We start from the raw sequence: 21,768 nt of genomic DNA on the forward strand, positions 1-21,768 counted from the left end.
TTCGTGTTACAGGACTACAGGAACCAATCAACTTCTCCATCAGAAGAAAAAGGGAGTCAGCAGTTCATGTTTGCACATATATAGGACAGGATGTGAAATCAAATGTACACAAGAGGAGCAAGTTTGGACATTGTAGTGCTAAAGGAATACAAAATAAATACATAAATGGAGGCATATGTAATCTTATCATTAATGCAATAATGTCTTGTTTATGGAAGTGACATTATAGATTGTAACTCAATCATCTGTGCATGGACAGTGAAATACCTAATAAGTGCATGAGGCAAAGGACACTGAAATGCATACATTACCATGTATGGTAAAGAGCAAACCCATTGGCAGTACAGGTTCAAAAGCTCACTTTTAGCCATGACCGGCTTTCAAAACACTGCTGATGAAAAGGCTAGACTACAGATTCCAAGTAAAAGCACACATAACGGCATTTTGCCTTGGTAAAACACACAGTCACACGACGCACCATCCATCTTAATGAGTAATCTCAAGCAATGACAGACTGAACTATGCAGCAAACTCAGTCTGTATGCTCAGGTGTGCTCCAGGAGTCCCTGTTGTACCGGCTCCTCCTGCACTCAAATCCATTCACGAAGGCTTTTATGTGGCTGCCAGAGGGACTGAATGAATGCCACCATAATTGGACTAAAAAGATCCCCAAAAAAAGAAGGGAAAAAAAGCAATTTGCTTTTTCCTTCACAGCACCTAGTCCTAGCCGAAGACTTCTGCATATGGCTGCTTCCCACTAAAATATGGCAACTACCCCCCAAATTACTGCACTTGCTAACTCCAAGTGAATGTTAAGAGGCAAAAAACGGGAGGGAAAATGTCAACAGAAATGTAAAATGGAGGGAAATGTCAGAAATAATGGGTGTGATCAGGGAGCCTCTGATCACAATGGGGTCGTCCTACGAAGTGGGCCCCAGCTGGACGAGTGCTGAATGTCACCTTGAGAGCAGGCTGGTTCAGATGGCGGAGAGAGTGGGAGGGGAAGGGGAGAGATTGGCAGCCCACTTCAAAGGCAGGTGGCACATAGAGCTTTCATACTGAGGAGCCATTTCATCTCTCTGGGAAGGATCAGGGTACAACACCCGGGGCCTCAGGGGGCAGAACACCAGCAGAGGTAGGGATGAGGAGATTCCGCACACTGAGGAATGACGTCACCCAATAGAAACCAAACTGGATGCATTCCAATTGCGAAAAGTGGTAAAAACAAGATGCAAACAAGTTGTTACCAGATATAGCAATGCTAGTTTGTAAGTGTTGTCACAATATCAAAATTATTGTTTCAATATCGCTACCAAGTCAAGTATTGCAAATTCAATACTTTTTAAACGTTTGGCTCTAGCCGCCTGACAGGTATCCACCAACATGTGTGCACATGAGAGCTCGTGCCAAACACAGACTTTCATGCACGGAGCTGGTTCCAAATGCTCCATGTGGCGCCATACTGGAAAATGGTGTATGCTAATCTGCACACTCTTGATCCCCTGGGCTTAACGGTCGTAATTTATGGTTGCAGGTCAGTCATCATTATGTTAAGCCCGCCCACCGACTTTATACAGTATACACGATGTGATTGGCCGAATAGAAGTTAAATTTGTCAAGCTCGCAAGCCAACGGATAGTTGCTAGACTACCCTGGCAGAAAATTACATTTGCTGTCGCTAGGGTGCGTCTAGCTTTCTAGGCTAGTCATTTGAATACTTCATATTGATTATTAAATTATTACATTTACAGGGGAGCAACACCAGGCGCGTAACTGAAGCGTTCCGTTAGCGATGCGTAAAATCCATTTCAGAAAATTGGTCTATTTTTTTTCCGAACGTACACCCCACTGTAGCGTCCTAACCAGTGGGCCCCAATATGCAACTGGAGTTGACTCTGGAATGCAACATGGTTATGGTATTTAGCAGACACTTTTGTCTAAAGCAAATTCAGTCAGGAAGTAAATGAGCAATTCAGAGTTGTTAGCCTTCTCACAAACACAAGATCCACTGTTGTTCATCATCTTCTTTCTTAACTTCATCTGTGACTGATGGATTTTATCAGTGCAAATCTTCGCCGGTTTATCAAAGGCAGATGTGGGCTGAAATGCATACCACAGGCGTGGGACGGGAGCCAGCCGCACACGAGCCCTTCGGTCTATCCTTTCAGGTATTCTTCCGGGCGTAGCAACAAGGTCCCTGTGGCACTGACTGAGGGTCAAGGTAGGTACAGTGCGATTAGACCACACAGTGAATTTTCCAGCCCAAATCCAATAACAGGGCTGTGTGAGAGACTAATCACAGCCAGCCAGGGCCAGATGACAGGGCAGGCCTTAAATGTCAGAACAGAGCCATCTCTTCAGCTTTCCGCCTCAATAATCTGAAGGTGTGCTGAACGAGATGCCACTATGACCCTTCTAATCTTAGCCCCTGAGGGCACTGTGCATGTGTGAACAGAGCAGCAAGGTAGTGCCTCCACATCTACTGTAACATAAAGGTAGTAATGCGTTTATCCTATAAGGTTTGCAAGAATATTAGCAACAATGTGCAACTCTTTCTACGATGTGTCAACATTAAAATGACATTTCATTACAGTTTTTGTGTTGGAGTTATTTGAAACAATGTATATAATATACACAATAATATTGTTGAAAACCATTTTTGTTGTGGTTATACATTTCTTTTTTTAAAGTGTCACATACACAAGTCAGTTTTACTAAACAATTAACAGATAAGGCATCTACGGTTTCTCAGTTTTTCACAGTTTATTAAAATGAATCCAAACAAGTAGCCATAAATTAGTAATAATTTAGATAATTAGGATACTGTAATCATCACTGAGTTATGTTATTTTTGTTGTCATTTTCAAAGTGTTATCTATGACCTTGCACACATGTACTCGGATATTTTAAAAACAGAATTTGGTTTGCATTTGAGCCTTTCATCCATACACTGGACTTTTTAGCTCACTCAAACAGATAATCTTAAAAATGCCTTCTGAAGTGAAACATTTCTAAAATGTGTCTTTCCTTGGATCCATGCAAAGCGGAGACAAAACGGAGGATCCATGCAGGACTGAGATCTTTACGATGACTCCTAAGTCTCCTAGTCAGCAGCCTCCCAGGGCTTGTCTGGTTTTGTGCTGTAACGTGACATTCAATTACAACCTAGTCATCCACCCATACATGAATCGCATTTCAATTGAATTTCTGCCATGTTTGGTTTTGTCCCTCTGTTCGGTCATTCTAGACTACTTATTTTCAGAATTTACCTTGAAGTTTTTTCTCTGGTCTTTGGTCTGCAATTGTTTTTGTGTTCTAGTATGTACACACAGTAATAATACATGTGTGTAATAATAATAATAATAATATATCTGGGCACATTAGCTACTACTGTAACATTTGACTACAACACTTTCACAACAATTGGGGAACTAACATAATTAGAGGCCGTGGTTTTCTAAAACGGCTACTACGTCAATCTAGCAAGATTTCATGAAACAAAGGCACAGCAACGAAAAATGTAACAATGTATTCATAGATAATCATTCTTCCGCCAAGAAATATATTCCCTATGAATGGTTGCCATGCAACAACGAGACGCAGCCACTCTTTTGTGCTAGTTTTGTGGTAGTGTATTACTATAGAACGAAATGTGGTCAAGGTGTGTGTTTATCGCGAAATTTACAACGGCATCGAACGGGATTCAGCCAATCATAAATCAAGGACCGGAACTATCCGTTTTCGAATTTGACGTTGACACCCATTACTTCATTCATCCACTATAATGTTATACCTTGAGAACTTCCTTCTGTGAATAACCCTCTATATGTAAGATGGGCTCCTACATACCCAGGAGCCAAGCCACGTAATTTACTGCACCTTTAAAGATTGCACACGATTATTTCTCAAACGGAGGAGGTGACTACACATCACAGGTGACCAACCTTACTATTATTAGTTTCCTCTGAGTGAGTTCCCCCACCCTCTCGCTTTCATTCACCAGCATGCTGCCACAGGAATGAGTCATCAGCTGTCTGGATGATTAATCAAGAGGTTATCACAGCCAGACACCTATTTATAGAGTCCCCCTACCCTACGTGGACAGCATCAATATTTCAATATCCCCTTCCATTTGCAAAGTTTCGCCTGCTGAGCTATTTTCAAAAGGGCCTTCATCTCCTGCCAGGTTGAGTCTATATGACATACAAATACTGTCCTCAGCGCTTCTCACAGCCAGCCCAGCCCTGCGCCCAGGTAGCGCCGCTAACACCGCACACAAATCAGAAGCCAATGCTATTACAGGTGAGTGGGCTTTAAAGTGGAGGGCGCCAGGGGCCCTGAGGCTGGGGTCAGAGTGGACAGTGGAGCTGTGTGAAGTGAGCCAAGCGCCAACGTATAGACAACAAGCAGGGACCACAGCCATTATGGCCTTTAGGCTCATGGCTAGCATCAGAACATTCTGAGGAGGTGTGGCTACAATTACATTAGCAGATCATTTAGCCTATTAATACCCATTAAAGTCACTTTAAGTGATGTTGGGCAATGTCACTTTTGTCGACGTTCAAGCAAAACAGAACTCTCCTAAATGCGCATCTCGTCGGTTATTGGCTGGAGCACTGTTTATGTTTTGTGGCGCAGGTTACACCAGTTTGTTTTTGTTGCCACTTGTGAAGCCTACAGAGACCGCATTTTTTTACAGTGTGTTCAGTGTTTGTGACAAAAGAAATGTTTTAGCCTAAAAAATGTGACATTGCATAGAGCACCTTTAAGAGTCCTTTAGCGTCCTGTCCGTATTTGACTTTACTTTGGAAGTTTGCCCTGTATAGAACCATGACCAGATTTAGTGTGTGCGCATACAGACACACGCGCACTGATGTGAAAGCACCACAGGTGCATGTCAGGCCAGCTGGTGTGGGCCGATTCTGGGAATATGGCTCTATACCCGTGCAGAGGCCACATCAGAACCAATTGAAAAAGGCTTGCTCACAGCATGGAGGGCAAATGGGAGCGAATTGAGCCACCTGCCTGCCGAGAGCAGACATCTCAGCCTCATCAGTCCCCAGAATCTCCTCAAGGTAGCCAAAGCATTGCACATGATGATGGAGCAGGATGTGACTTGAGTAATAAATCGGAGGGTATCAGGCAATCACTTGTCTGGATTTCATCACACTCCACTGCATATGCATACTTGGTTGTGTTTCGTTGGCAACTTTATTTTACACCAGCAGCAACAGGTTTTGGTCTTCAGGATTTTTTGGCAGTACAGGATAGTTGAAATGATCTATCTTATTGAATTGTCATTTAAAACATATCTGACAGTTCCCACAATTGCATTGCAGGCTTCTAAACACAGAAATATGGTTGGTATAAATAAAAATCACTTACGGTAGTTGGAGTGCACTGCCTCAATCTCATCTTCAGTTTGATCCTTTCTGAAAACCAAACCAGTCTGAAAATAGGATCAGACGGAGAGGAAATCGAGGCATTATTACTCTCCAGGACCATCAGGCTCCAGGTTATGCCTGGGAGGCGGTTATTTTAGTACATACCCTTTTATTTGTCTTGTCCAACTGCATCCTCATCTTCTCGTTCGTCTCCACCTCCTTTGCAATGACTTCAGCTGCACGGAAAAAAAATGAATAAAAGAATATTAACATTCCATTCATAATTAGAATCAACAACTGTGGATTCCCAGAGACTCTTGCCACTGAGGTAAGAAAATATGCAGAATTTCAAGATAATACTGTTAATCAATCTATTGTTGAGTAAGAACATTTTGCAAACACAAAAAAGATACCAAGCTGGTGGCAGTCCAAGGAAAGGATGTGTGTGCACAAAAACAATGTATACTATTAATAAACCGAAATTTTATTTCAAAACATCCAACACACACCATACAGGGCAATATGCTGTGCATAAAGCAAAAACTAGAACCAGCCCATTTTAAGATGTCTTATCTAGAAGGTCTGCATGTTTTCCCATGAGACCACATCAGCACCACTGGCAAATGCAATAGACGGCTTCTGAATGAATTAATCATCAACTACTTCATTAATGTCATATGTTCAAAGTTCAAACGTATTACCTTGAGCAAGGTATTGAGCTCACTACACTCCTCTCTCTTGGCCATACTACAGTATTACACCATACGCACCATACACCACTATACACTTGAATGAGATCCCATTTCATGACAGCAGCCAAGAGATGGCATGAGCTGGTAACATTTTGACATTTCCCCCCCACATCCCCCAGCCCTGAGGGAGCACAACATGAATCCCACTCATGGCCCTGGAAGGGGAGATGGTCAGTAAGAGGGAGAGGGCCACGGCCTTTGGCCATGCAAGTGAAGTGAAATGAAATGAAATGGAAAGAAAACAACAAAAAGAGAATGCCCATGGAGAGGCGGCCTCTACCCACCGTTGCTCTGGAGAAAAAAAAATAAAAAAAATCAAACCAACCAACTAACATAGCCTGAGCAAAATGAATCCCACTCCAGCATCAGTCAGAGCACCACATGGGACACACGCACGCACGCACGCACGCACGCACGCACACAAACAGTTATGACTGATTCTGTGCATCTCTTGACATATCCATGGAAACTCCAAAATGTATTCTGTGCCAAGCGGCGGCTCCCCGTGGGAAGCAGCAGTAACTCAGAGGGAGCTTTGCAGGCCGTGACACGGCAGACAGTATAATTCACCACTGCAGCCGTCAGTCGGGCCAGACCTCCAGCGAGGAGCGCAGGCGAGGGAGTAAATTACCCCAGCAGGCCACAGCGCTGGACAGGCCAAAATTGCACCTTTTTAGCCTCAACCATTATAGCATCTCTCAGCCACCCATGCTTCACCAGCTCAAACACCAAATGGCCATTAATAAATTAAGTCTACATACACAAACACATATTACCCATCCGTCAGCTACGGCGCAATTTTCGCACATGATGGCTGGCCACAGGGTGAACCTGCCCATGAGGCTGACATTTACAACTGCTGATATTTACCAGCTTTGATACAAATGGAGCAGGCAATCTTATCTGCACACACCAGAGAGCCGGCCAGTTTTCATCCTAGCACAAGTATTTGCCAGCCTTATCATTCCAATCAACTCCGGAATGATTTAAGCAACTGCTCTTCATCAGAGCTAATCAGTCAGTGGAAACAAAAATCGGCAGCCAACCTGGCCTGGCCTTGGTTAAGACCATCCATCCCAGTAATCAATTCTCTTCCACTGTTTCACAACAGGCTATACTCTGCTGTTAGACTGTTAGTTAGACTGTGTGGGTAATCACGCTTTAAACAGATACAGCACGAGTCATAGCTTCTGCAAATACCCGTTGCCATCACAGTATGCCTGTGCCAAGTTTGCAATGAGCGTATGCATCAACGCTAGTGCAGAGACTATGACTGCTGCGGGTGCTCACCAGAGCGCGGCTCCTCGGCGTCACACTCGGCGTTGTAGATGTGCAGGAAATCCTGGTGGCGCCTGATCAGCTGCTCCTTAGTGCCCTGCGTGGGCAGGTGGCACTCCCGCAGTCTCCTCCTCAGCTCCACCAGAGACAGCAAATTATACACCACTTTGGCCATGGTCTTGCGCCGCCCAGAGCTACACACACACACACACACACACACACACACACACACAGAGAGAGAGTAACAATGGTTAGAGGAGAGCGAAACAACCCAGTAGACAATCCCTGCAACTGCAGCAGGGAGGTAAAGATTTGCATATACAGCGCCCTCCATAATTATTGGCACTCCTGGTTAGGATGTGTTAAAAGCCTTACAAAAAAAAAAAAAAAAATATTGTAGTAGTATACTCTCACACTGAACATTGTAAAAAAAATGTAACCTTCAACTTAAATGAATTTCAACGTGGGAAATAAAATCACCTGTACCACAATTATTGGCATAAATGTAATTAAAGTGTTTCTGTCATTTCTACAGTGTTTACAAAGTTGATCAGAGTATGTAGGAACATTTCATTAGTAATTCTTAACATCCTGTTTCCCTGGGGTATAAATATGATGTGACACAGAGGCCATTTCTCTTCAACATGGGAAAGACAAAGGAACACACCATTCAAGTAAGGCAGATGTTTGTCGACCTTCACAAGTCAATGGCTACAAGAAAATAGCCACTCGCCTACACCTGCCCATTTCTACGGTCAGAGGAATCGTTAAGAAGTTTAAAACGACTGGAACAGTGGTAAACAAGCCTGGAAGAGGACACAAGTTTATTTTGCCACCACGCACAGTGAGGAGGATGGTAAGAGAAATAAAAAAAATCTCCAAAGCTCACTGCTACAGAATTGCATCAAATGGTTGCATCTTGGGGTCACAAAGTCTCCGAAACAACCATCAGGCGCTATCTACATGCCAACAAGTTGTTTGGGAGGCATGCACGGAAAAAAATCATAAGCGCAAACGTCTTGAGTTCGCTAAGCGGTACTGGCCCTTCAACTGGGACTGTGTGCTTTGGTCCGATGAGACAAAGATAGAGCTTTTTGGCAACAAACACTCTAAGTAGGTCTGGCGTAACAAAAAAGATGAGCATGCAGAAAAGCACCTCATACCCACATTGAAGTATGGGGGAGGATCGGTGATGCTGTGAGCCTGTTTCTCTTCCAAAGGCCCTGGGAACCTTGTTAGGGTGCATGGCATCATGAATGCTTTGAAATACCAGGACATTTTAAATCAAAATCTGGTGGCCTCTGCCCGAAAGCTGAAGATGTGTCGTCTCTGGGTCTTTCAGCAAGATAATGACCCCAAACATCTGGCTAAATCTACACAGAAATGGTTCACCAGACATCGAATCAAGCTCCTCCCATGGCCATCTCAGTCCCCAGACCTCAACCCCATTGAAAACCTGTGGGGTGAGCTGAAGAGGAGAGTGCAGAGGAGAGGACCCAGGTCGCTGGATGATTTTTTTTTTTTTTATTTTATTTTTTTTTTTTTAAAGTATATTTTTTTGGCCATTTTATGCCTTTATTGATAGTGACAGTGGAGATAGACAGGAAGTGAATGGGAGAGAGAGAGCAGGGGTGGGATCCGGAAAGGACCACGGGGCGGGAATCGAACCCGGGTCGCCGGCGTGCGGTGCAGGTGCCCCAGCCAGTTGCGCCACGGCTGGGGCAGGTCGCTGGATGATTTTAAGAGAGATTGTGCAAAGAGGAATGGTCAAAGATCCCTCTTCCTGTTTTCTCCAATCTTGTGAAACATTATAGGAGAAGATTATGTGCTGTTTTGTTGGCAAAAGGGGGTTGTACAAAGTATTAACATCAGGGGTGCTAATAATTGTGGTACATCTTATTTGATTTAATTATTTCTTTAATTTATTTCACATTATTTCATAATGTGGGATTTCTTTCCTTCTGAATAAATCAAAGAATCAAAGGTTGAATCAAAGGTTGGATTTTACCCTTTTTTTCATTGTGGTCCTATATTATTTAGATTTTTTTTATATTAGAAGCTAAAGAACACGTCTTAATCAGGGGTGCAGTATGTTTGGGTGAGGCTTTGTTTATGTTTACGTCTGAGAGGCTGTTCTGTATATGGAAACGCTTCAGAGGATTGTTTGGTCTTAATGTATTTTGTCTAGGGATTGAGTGTGTGTGTGTGAGCTGCCACTGGAACACTTCCATAGCAGTCCCCAATAAATGGACTGATAAGCAATGGGTAGGTCCAGCTATATAGAAGACCTAAGTTTACCTAAGCTCACAACAGAAAGGGAAGGCTGGTTTTATTGCTCAGATGATGGATCTGCTCATGTGCATTTTAAGCAAGCTGAGGAAGAGTGAAGAAGAATGAGAGTATGCTTCTTGGGATCACTAAGCATCCTGCCAATAAAGGAGCCAAAAATTCAGGCTCAGCTATTTTTGCCAAGGCCTCAACTTGTGACAGCACAAGGTTTTTCCGTTGAGCCAGTGAGAGAAATCTAAGCCGTTTTCAGCCCTGTGCAATAGGGACAGCAGGTGAGACACAAGGCACAATGTGCCCTGCAGAAGCAATCTCAGGAGCCCTGAGGAGCGCGTGAGGAAAGGTCAGTGGATGAGCTGGCCCAGGCATGAGCGCCCTGGAGTGAAAGAGAAAAAAAGAGAGTGCATAGAGTGAGAGATGGAGGAGGAAATAAAACAGAGAGGGCACCACAAGCTTTTGGACTGAGGTGTGCCATCAATCCATCCATCTCTGTGTACGTAATGCAAACCTCTGCTAAAGGTTATTACAGTGCTGACACTAGAGTCATCAGTCACAGCCTGTCGCTAAGGTCTGCCAGTAATCAAATCAGCTTGGCTGTCAATCAATCAGGGATCAAAAGCCAAAACCAATGCACAGGCCTTGATTGGCGAAATGTGCATCTTCAGGGATAAAGACGAGATTGGACTAATGAGAACTCCAAGATAAAGGGAAAGCCACCCGGATGGACGGAATGGAAGACGACCAGGAAGATATTGTCAGCTAATTTGCGGAGACGGAAAATCTTGATTGGGCTTTGAAAAAGAAGCCTCACTTCCTCTGCTGCATAGTCTAATCATACACAACACACAACGCAACCAAGTTAATGATTTACATCTAATAATAACAGTGCTGTTCCACGTGCAACACGTGTGTGTGTGTGTGTGTGTGTGTGTAAGAAAGAGAGAAAAGAGCTGAACAAACACCTTCGCAGGGCATCCTTCTTCTCCTCACTCCTGAGACAGGTGTCCAGGTGCTTGTTAATGTGCTGCTGAGAGACAGGTACCTCACACACCGGACACTCAACTGGAACAACACACAGACAGCACACACAACAACAACAACACAAAAATCACGTCAAATACACAAGGCAATAGATCTCTAAAGTTCGCATTCAGAAAGCTACCATCTTACAACACAAGGAGATCTGGTATCTTGAGATTTTTCCTATGGGAAAATAATGGGGATTTCAAATTACTGCACTCGGAAATGGAAGACAGAAAATCGGAAGATGAAGAAATCGGAAATGCAGACGTTTTGCTCTAGAGTTTTGTCCTCTGCCTTCAAGTGGATACTGTGATCTTCGGTGGGTTAGGACAGCACACTTTGGTTTTTGCTACCCCAGAGCTAACTTACTGTACAGTGAAACTTGCCAGTTGCCATAGGGCAGTTAGCTTCAATTAGCTCCCGGATCTCCTTATATGGGTAAAGATGGCAGCTTTGGTTCCTTTTTGTAGGCGAAATTCGGAGGTCTATAGCAACACTTCCGACACAACAAATATTCAAGTTCAACCCCAAACGAGGAAACTGTGATTCAGGGGGTGATTACAGATTTCGAACGGTTCGTCAACAAAACAATCAACAAACACATATCAAATCCCCACCCCTCTGCCTGGCGTTCATGAATAGGGATTAAACACTGACAAACATAACTATTTTTCTGGCAAGCATTTTGCTGAGATTTTGTGATGATCCCCAGCTCAGTCTGGAAGGGAAAATTGCAAGGCAACCACTGAGCACTTGAAAGGCCATTCAGTAAACAACCATGCCAGAGATTTGATTGTGTATTCTGCAGGCCGGTTGTAACTCAGTGGGGGACAAGAGACTTTGGGACGTGTTCCCATGAAGTTGCAAAGTCTTGAGTATATTTTCAGTGATAATATACATAAATGCCTGAGCAAATTTGCTCCACAATTTCCATCCGCTCATGGCTGTTAAGACCCAGATGGCACAATACACACTGTGCAATTAACATTATGCATGCAACTGGTGCAAGAGCCACATTTCCTGTTTATGGAGATATCCATGTCCCAACTCCCCGTGGATAGCACTTACAATTAAGATGGCCCAGTATTCCCACTGACAATCAAAAGCTAAGAAAAAGACAATTGGGAGAGGGCATAAGGGTAGGGGAGCAACTGTTTTGCATTATTTAATACTCTGTTAGGTCAGGAGGAGACAGAATTCTCATTCTAAACCTCCATTACTATGGGAGCTTAGTAGACCTGCTGTTGCTGTAGTCGGACTCAGAGGCCTGTGAGGTAAGAGCCAAAGTGGCTTTTTTTCCCCCACAGAATTTCATACCAAGCTGTGCTGAGTGGCACAGCTTGTTTATATTTCCGTGAAACAGGGCAGGACTGGAGAGGGTGTTGACCAGGGCTATTCAATTAGTTTGTAATAGGGGCCAGTTCATGAAAAGTATCACAACTGAGGGGCCGGAGAAATACCGCTTGAAATATGAGTAATCACGTACAAATGATACAATAAACTACAACAGCACATGGGTGTTCAAATGTTGCATTTTGTAAATGCATTATATCGTTTTTTGTTGGTTATTTGTGTTTTGGGAATATTTCTGCCACAGGCCCAGCCTACCACAGTGGTTGGCCAACATTGGGAAGGTGACACTGGATCTATACTGCATATATCTATACTTGCATTTTGTAAAAGCATAATAGCGTTTTTTGGTGGTTATTTGTTCTATTTGTGTTTTGGGAATATTTCTGCCACAGGCCCAGACTACCACAGTGGTAGGTCAACATTGGGAAGGTGACACTGGATCTATATTGCTAATATGTTGCATTTTGTAAAATAATAATCTAGTTTTTTTGGTGGTTATTTTGTTGTATTTGTGTTTTGGGAATATTTCTGCCACAGGCCACTACCAGCATTGGGAAGGTGACACTGGATCTACAGTACATTGCTAATATGGCTAATATGAAATCTGTGATAACATTAACAGCAATGATATCTGAGCTTTGCGCAGTAACTGCTAAGTCCATACAATTTCCAATGGGTACAAACAGGTTTCAAACGGTGCTCAAAAGAAATGAATGTGCGTAATCGGTCGCATATTTAACTCTTCTCAACATACGTGTACATTTAACGTTCCCACCATTTAAATTGGATGAACGTGTTCACAAATCAATGTTACTTACAGTGGACTTGACATCAAGGCGATGGATGTGTATTAGTTTCACAGATTCACACTGAATATTTGCGTGGTCAAACCCGTTAAAATGTTTGTAGCTTATATACTCCAACGTAGTGGCAATTTACCTTGAAACTAAGCTAAAATGGAACTTATATTCAACTCGTTCTAAACATTACGTGCAATTGGCTGAGGTGCAGTGGCTGCAGGACTTCCGAGCGAGTGAGCGCATGAAACAGTAGCCTACTGATGCCACCAAAGTTAAACTTTTAAACCGACTCCTATTTGCCTCAATAGCTTCATTACGAGTGGCGAATGCTTTCGCGAGGATATGCTTGGACTGGAGAGGCACACTATACCGGTGAGATTTCATGCACCAAAAATGCTTCATGCTTTGAGGAAAACAACTTGGATTTGGCGCACGTCAACATGTTGGTGACGCTGCGTAAAAACGAAGCAAGGTACAAGTAACGTCTTTGAATAATACCCAGAAACACAGCCTACAACGGCAACGCACCACACAGAACATTATTTATAGGCGCAGTGTAGCCTATCGCTGTACCTCGTTGTGTTTTCCACCAGCTTTTTACGTCTCTACCGAATATGGATTTGCTTATAACATCAGCCAACACTTCAAGGGCCACTACAAAGTATCTCGGGGGCCGGATCCGGCCCGCGGGCCGCTAATTGAAGAGCCCTGGTGTTGACTATCAGAAATTACTGTGAAATACTGAGGGCATGAAACGATCCTGAAGATCTTCGGCCAAATTAGATGATTTTGCAAATTTACTTAAATTCTTAAACATAGGGATTCTGGCATGGCTTGACAAAGATCAAGATACCCGGTAGATGACTCGAGCAAGTCACACAGCATCAGTTGGCTTTACTGAAAATACAAATGGAAATTGAATTGCAGCAGTTTCTCAATGCATAGCACAGATGATTTCAGTTAATGTCTGTCAGTAGACACCGGGTAATACTGCTGCTAAAGGAGAACTCCAGCCATTTCTCACTGAGGTCACAGAGTGCTGTCGGTAAGGGAAAAAAAGGAAAGAAATCGGTACTACCCAGCTCGAGTTACAGCGGCCAACAGCTAGAGCAGCCAAGCAGCAACAGTGCTACTCTGGGGACCTCTTTAAAATCATGTTTCAAATCTACACTACTCTAGAAATGACGAGTCTGTGGGTAGCTCTGCTGCTGATATATAAACAGCACAGTGCTCAATTAAGGCCAACACGCATGCCGTGTGTAGTGCAATAAAAACTAAACACTACTGGAGAGCGGGCATGACTGTTTGACACCATCCTACTAGTGGCATCATCTCCGGATGGGTGGAGGAGGAGCACTTGTACCTTTGACCACTGGCATGAGGTCCTGGGAGGTGGACGGGGAGCTGAGCTCACAGTCCGTCTTCTCCTCCTTCACCCGGACCCTGGTGGAGGTGCTGGCGTGCTGCGCTGCCTGAGGCACCTCCTCCTCCACGGGCTCCTGCTTCACCCTGAGCGCAGCGGTGCGGAGAGCGGAGGTGCGCGCTCGTTTGCCACGGGGGGGCGGCGCCTCGGGCTCCCCTCTGGGCGCGGAGGCAGAGCTGGACGCAGCGCACGGCTGCTTCTGGAAAAAGTGAGAGAGGACGGAGCCATCCTTCTTGGGGCCCCTCTGCTGCGGTGACGGCGCTGGAGCTGGAGCCTTGCGCTTGACAGCTGAGGGAGTCTTGGGCGAAATGGGGGGCGATTCGAATTGGACCTGGGACAACTGCTTTCTGCAGGGAGAGGAAAAAAGAGAAGGGAGACAGAAAGAAAGTAGGTGAACTGTGCATGGGAGGGGAGGAGGGTGGGTGGGGAGGGTCATTTTGCAAACGAGTTTAAGTCCATCACACTGGTGTGAGAGCCACTATTTCAACATGCCAGCACCAGCAAAATGAGAAAGAGGCACACTGCGAAAGAGATTTAGCGAGATCGTTTCTCTTAAGAGGTGCTTTAAGACAAAATGGCTCTTTTTAGGGCGCGAGGAGCCGCTGAGAGAAACATGAGCCTGCTGACACAAAGTGCACATGTTCAATAACGGCTCTCCTTGGGGGAGAGAGACAGAGGAGAAATATATACGCAAGTAAAGATGTGGGCCACCAAAGCCAGTTGGCCACGCGGCTGGAAATGTGGAAAGCAAACAGATGCAGCCGGAGGTGGCAGAGTCATTACTGGGTCATAAAGGGAAGTCAATGAGGTGTGCAGTGCTCAGATTTCCACGCCGAAAACCTCCTCTTTGGCTTTTGTCTGAACAAAGAGCAGTCCTGCGCACCGCTGTGTACAGCGCAGCCTTCACACGCATGCACACACACGAAAGGGCAAGCAGGAAACGCAGCATAGAGCGGCTAACCTTAACAACACTGTGGCTACCATAACATTATGGGTGTACATCCTGTATGGCGCTCCTTTGTGGCTCTATGTGTCCCATGCTGCTGGTGTAAAACACTACGTCAATAGCAGTTCATACAGAAATAAGCGTCACAATAACACTGTGGCAGCTTCTCAATACACTGAAAGCAAACTTTCACTTTATTGTCATAGCTACAATGAAATTTGAAGACATACTGTATTCTATTCTATTCTATTCTATCTGACATATCCAAACCCCATTCAATGGCAAGGGGGCATTCCAGGGGCACTGTTATTGTGTTAAAATAAACACATTTTCAATTGTATGAAATCTTTTTTCTTACCACTTTTTCCTCTTGGACTAAAACACTTTGGCATTACGACTGTACACCTACGGAAGTGGCAGACGAGGTGATAGATTTTCTGTTGTTTACTGTGGTTCGGCAGCAGAATGGGCGCAATGCATTAATTTGAGTTGGACTTGACTCAAGGCAACACTTAGCCATGGCAGCTTAGTGTATCCTAGTAACATTTAGGCATACTGGCCAATCAATCCGGCCGGGTTCTAAATAGTACTACTTAACTGACCATACGGACATTAACAATCACACAGAACAGATTGCTACCATGATCCAACATAAGGTTTCCAGTTGAACACTCCTTCAATTCCACCAATGCAGGAAATCATCCCTGTCCATGGCTAAAGCAATATGACCATGGCTACGGGCCGGGAGAGAAGACGTATCCTCTGGGTAGGAGTGCACAATGTACATTCCACTTTCAATTTCCCTGCTAGAGAAAAATACATCTTATATTCTATAAATATTCTATAAATCAGTGGCTTTATAACATGATTACGGATTCAATCAATATCCAAAATCCCCAATCAATATTGACTAATTCACACCATTTCCACTGCATACAAATCAAGCTATTTATTCTCTCACTCTGTGTGTGTGTGTGTGTGTGTGTGAGAGAGAGAGTTTTTCTCTGCCTGTGGTGCTGCCAAAGGGAAGGCCATCTTACACTACACTAGGCAATACAAGGGTTAAAGGTTTGCTTCATTCACATTCATAAAATGCTTTCATCAAAAGTTACTTCCTGAAGTCATCCAAGTTCTGTTGGAGGTTGGAGAAACTGGTTTTGGTAGCTACTGTAGCAACTGTAGCAGCTGGTTTTGTTTATAGGGTGCCATTTTACCATCATAGCAGTAGAACTAGTGTGCACATAGAAACAAAAAAACAATAAAATCATCAATTATAAATATAATATATGAATCTCTCCAACTAATGTGAATAGATTATTCTACCTACAGAAAGGCCAGTATTCCCACTTCAACGCTATAAACACAAGTTGGAGTATCTGAAATTGGGAATCATGAGGAATCTCTAAACTAGTAGCATGACGCATATAGAAATCGTGGGTCCCAGAAAAACAATAAATCGACCACAATCTTACAAAACCCTTGACACTGAAAGTGTAGCAACCTGAAAACACTATCTTCCATCTGAGAGAAATGTCTGGAAGTGCTCCTTCCTCCACGAGTTTCCCAGACATCATTTTACAGAAAGGTATGAATAGACTCCACTTAAAAAATAAACACAAAGCATTAAATCCAAACATGCATAGAAGATTACAATCTTAAAGCAGCAGAACTCCAGAAAAAGATCCGAAGAGCAGATTTAGCCCTTTCATCTACAAGGCAGAGGAAACATGACATTATCTCCATGCCTACATACAGGCTCTCTCTGCTCCCAGTACAACACAGGAAACATCCAGCTGCAAACAGGAGCCCAGCACAGAAAGGGTTGTGGACAACCTTTATTCTACAATTTATCTCTGAACATCTTTGAAACAAATGACCTCTCCATTCTCACCTCACACTTCTTTTTTGCCTTTTTAGTCTCTAACGTCCCCATCAGCAGAGACTTCATCAAGCTGCCGATATGGATTATGGAAGTCAATAAGACACAACCCGAGGTGTCGGAGATAATGAAGGGACAGAAAATATAGCCTTCAGTCCAACAAATGGCTGGCTGTGCTGCGGCAAACTTTACATATCAGACGAGAGAGAGAGAGAGAGAGAGAGCATACAGATAGACTTCTGGGTCAGTCTGTGTCAAACCAGACAGAATCCAGGAAAAGGGCTGCAGCACTTTGTCAGATTGTGCTTGAAGTTTGTCTGTAGGGCTGTGCAATTAATCGAATTAATGAATCGATCAATTGTGATTATGACTTCCAACAATTATGAAAATAGCATAATCGAAATGTAATGATTATTTTGCTACATCCAGTGTCATAACAATGGTCTCTTTTTGTCTTGAGTTGTTGTGTGTTAACTTCATCCATGTATTTTTTTTTCCTGTTGGATTGTATCTAACAATCAATTTAAACATTTTAAAAATGTACATTTTGAATATGGATGATAGTTCCAAAATCACTGAGTAATGACATTAATAGTCGTGATCTCAATATTGAACAAAATAATCGTGATGATGATTTTTACCATAATTGAGCAGCCCTAGTTTGACTACACAATGTGCTTAAATTTTTACACTCTCAAAAAATTGTAGGCCAAATTTGGACAATATCTTTAAAAGTATTTCTAGCCTGCCCAAACCTAGTAGGATGGAAGAAAAAACATGTTCAGTATGACTGGGCCAATAAATGTTTGCAATGATGTCATTTTATCATTCTACTATTATTTTTCTTTGTTTTATCATTATTTATATAAGAGCTCTAGATTTGAAATCAAATGCAAAACGAGTGATAATGGCAATGCCAATGACCATCATTTTGTGTGCAAAAATTACAACTACACAAAAATGTCTGTAGAAATAGCTCACTGAATCATCATTCAGCATACAAAGTGTACATACTGTATCATATTTCAGTCATAGATATATACTTAAAGGAAAAATCCAAAGTTTAAAAATCCTGGTGTCTATTTACAGATGACAAGTTCAAACTTTCGTTTGGGAGCAAAATCACCTGAATCCTGAGGAGTTTCAGCCAGACCGTCATTTGCAGTAGTAACAAAATGGTTTACAGCCTGCATGCAACGGGCATATAGCTCCGTCAAAATAATTTGCTATTTTCAAACCACTAACAAGACTCAAAATAGCCTTCCACTGATGGTGGTGTGGACAGGGTCCCTACAGGCAAACTGAAGTATTGTAAACTAAACTTGTACAGAGAGGTCATTACAAGAGCTGTTCCTGAAGGCAGCGCATTGCCTTTCTGCGTATCCCGGTAGTTCCAAATCAGTGGGCGGGCGCGTTCGACTTCTTCCAGCTTTGTGCAGATCTGGTTGAACATGGAATGCACATCGATAATAATAAAATAACTGATATCAAATGGGTACACAAAACAAGCGTATACTACCATCAATGTCACTCTTTTCACAGCTTTTTCTAGGGCTTTGAAGAAAATGATTTTTTTAAATTATTTTTTTTTTAAGTTAAGTAACAGAGCAAACCAACACACAACCAAAACCCACAGAGAGGATAACTGCCATCATAAGAGAAGGTTGTATCATGGCCATATTTGAGCAGGGCTTGCTGGCTTTAAGGTGACAGTGTAAGCAATCTCTCAGCCAGATGTCGGCCATCATCCAAAATACAGATGAGGCAGGTTTCAATGACACAAGCCTCTTCAAAGTCACCAATAATCGGGGGCCTCCAAATAAGATACGTCATTAGAGAGAGGAAAACAGTGGGATAGGCTTAATTATCCATGACTGCCGTCATCTTGGTGGATGGACCCGTACCGATCTCTCTCTTTCTGTGTTTTTGGCAATCATTCGAATTAACTAGAGCGGAGAGGCAGGTTGGCACACACATGCATGCATTTTGACAAATGTGCGGAGCACTAGCAGTAGACAGTCCCAGCTTCCCTGCAGTCGTCAGATTAGCGGCGATTGAGGGTTGCAGGGCGGGTAGTGGGAGAAGCCATAAGTCCACAGAGGGAGCAATTTAGCAGCACAGCCACCAGAGCTGGGCCGCACTCTGGCACAATGTCAACCCCCGCTGCAGAAGCAACAGAGAGGAACAGTGGATGATCTAAGCCTACATGACAGATCAATCTGATTTCCTGGCTGATTTATTGCACAAGGTTTTGAGGGCTTGAACGGATTCAAAGTAATTTGTATTTTCGTTGGAGGGTGGGGTGGCGGGCTTGGGTGGAAGTGGTGGTGGTTAGGACCTGATTTCCCTGAGCTATGTGGATATGCAACTCATCTTGCACATTCCAGCAAAAAATACAGGATGAGACAAGACGGCATATTAAACCAGCTACAAATCCACACATGCACCAAACAGAATTAGCTAGAATGATTCTAGTATGACAGGCCTGCAGGAACAGGACCCCTCATTTATCTGCACTTGACTGGGTCTATTACTAGCAGTAATTTGATTAGCATCACCATGAAGTATTCATATTCAGGATGTCTGATAAGCCATTGCCAGAACATTCACGTAAGATTCAAATTTGAGACACTTTGTTGCAGACCTTCCCTTCGGAAACCTCCTCTCTCAGTAATGTACTTGATTATGCCAATCATCCACTGATTTGCTCAACTTCAGAATAGAGTAATCTCATAAGGGATCCTTAACTTCAGAATAAAGTCATTTTATAAGGGATCCTTAACAAGCTATTCAATCTGTTAATGCTTTGGAAGCTCAAGTAAAGTCTCAACCACCAAAACTCCATATAGCAGGCACACATGCACAAAGATTTAACATAAGCACATGAGCCCAGGCTAACAACTCCAGGGTCCTGAGACAAGCAACACTGTATCCAGCTGTGTTGGGCTGCTATCTGCCAATAAAGGGAGAGCAAAACCCACATGATCTTCTTGGAGACTGAGGTAACAGGGCCTCGACTCTTGATTGGCATTAAGGGGCTCATCGATTACTAGAACAGCAGGAGGAGGTCAATACGGTGGCCTAAAAGTAGAGGGCTAATTACTTTTAGCTCACCCAACACTCACGGGACTCACAGGTCATTGGCGCAATGAAGGTGATTTACCGTTACAATCATCTCAGCAACTGCTAACCAACACCTTTCAGGAGTGTCAAAGCTGTGTTCAACAAAACATTATCTGCATTCTGGACACCTACTGTACCAGTGGGATTTAATACCATCAGCTGATTGATGAGGAAAAACAAGTAAAATCAAGTCTTTTAGCTACTCACATTCTCAGTTCCTTCCAGAAAACACAAAACTATGTTTGTGTCTACCACACCCAGGCCATCTACACAAATGTGCAGGAGGAGTTCCCATTTCAAACACAACTCCCTGAGGAAGCATTGCAGTCTAAAAACAAACAGATGAGATGAGGTTGGAAGTAGAACTGGAGGGAGCAAGAGATGACTTGTGGCCCACATTTCTCCATCTCCTGTACCTGGTGTGAGCCAGGGTCACCCTTGGCACCGTGGCCCTTGTTTCCAATTTCCAGTGGCAGACAACAGGAAATTAAACAACAGGGACTGTGGGAGCACCATAAGCCTGCCCCTACCCACCCTAGTGGCCATGTGAGACTCAGGGGCAGAGAAAATCACAGCTTCCCATGGAAGCAACTGAATCCACCGATGTCAGCCCGTGGAACAGATTAAAACAAGATTGGGATGCAGCTCAAAACAAAGCCAGACTTTGCATGCAATCACAGAACAGACTTTATTCAGCCATTACTCTTCTGACACCTCCACTACGGGAGGCGGTCATGTGATAACTGCCCTGGACAGACTAATACCACTAATGGTCATTTTAACAATATGATTTCCAACTAATATGCTAGGGTTTTTTCCCCATTCAATCTGGCACGCAAACCTGTTCTGCAAAGCAACAAAAAAAAAGACAGCCACAGTTTATTAAACAGAAATCCCCATTTGATTGTTAAGGGAAATCCCCTATTTGAGGGTGGATTACGGAGTGGATAATACAAAAACCATGTCGAGCTTAGTCACGAGAAGTTACAACAAAATCAAGATCAAACACACCAACAAAGGATGTGGAAACATTGTCCTTATCTATATATTTATAAAATGTTTTGTCATAAGCGACTGACAATGACATCAATGAACATTACATTAAAATGAACAGTTAATAGTAAAGTCATATGGCCTGAATTTCAGAGATCCAGAATATGAATAGACCATAAGAGAGCAAGAGCAACAGACTTGAATTCAATTCCTTTCAATTTCTTTTTGTAGAGCAACACATGCCGCCTGAACTTCAAATTGACCTTAAGACCGGTCTTAAAAGAACACGTTAAAAGACCAGCCTAAAACCAGCTCAAGATATTCCAAATACTGTAGAGGATAAACAGACATGGCTTTGTGACTGAGGCTACATGAAATGTAGTTGGTAATCCATTGTGACATATAAGTTATGTCCTGTTTTATCAGGGGTCAGTTAAGATGAGCCAAGCTGATGCTGATCTGTTGAGGAATAGCTGTATCAGCTGGTAATAAGTCCAGTTTCGGAGAGGCTTAACCAAAGGTTATCAT

At 43.3% G+C, this 21,768-nt stretch overlaps 1 protein-coding gene across 2 annotated transcripts in view; it reads right to left on the reverse strand.

Moving 5' to 3' along the window:
- The window catches only part of rad18 (RAD18 E3 ubiquitin protein ligase), a 52,805-nt gene that overhangs the window by 26,903 nt on the left and 4,134 nt on the right, over nucleotides 1-21,768 (reverse strand). For both annotated transcript variants that reach the window (XM_062545131.1, XM_062545130.1), the window contains exons 5-9: nucleotides 14,240-14,646; nucleotides 10,663-10,762; nucleotides 7,427-7,608; nucleotides 5,550-5,620; nucleotides 5,386-5,449 (exon numbers count right to left, since the gene is read on the reverse strand). In XM_062545131.1, the coding sequence (XP_062401115.1) occupies nucleotides 5,386-5,449; nucleotides 5,550-5,620; nucleotides 7,427-7,608; nucleotides 10,663-10,762; nucleotides 14,240-14,646 (824 nt within the window). The remainder of the gene's footprint in view (nucleotides 1-5,385; nucleotides 5,450-5,549; nucleotides 5,621-7,426; nucleotides 7,609-10,662; nucleotides 10,763-14,239; nucleotides 14,647-21,768) is intronic.

This window comes from Sardina pilchardus, chromosome 9 (genome assembly GCF_963854185.1).
Source record: "Sardina pilchardus chromosome 9, fSarPil1.1, whole genome shotgun sequence".
NCBI lineage: Eukaryota > Metazoa > Chordata > Actinopteri > Clupeiformes > Clupeidae > Sardina > Sardina pilchardus.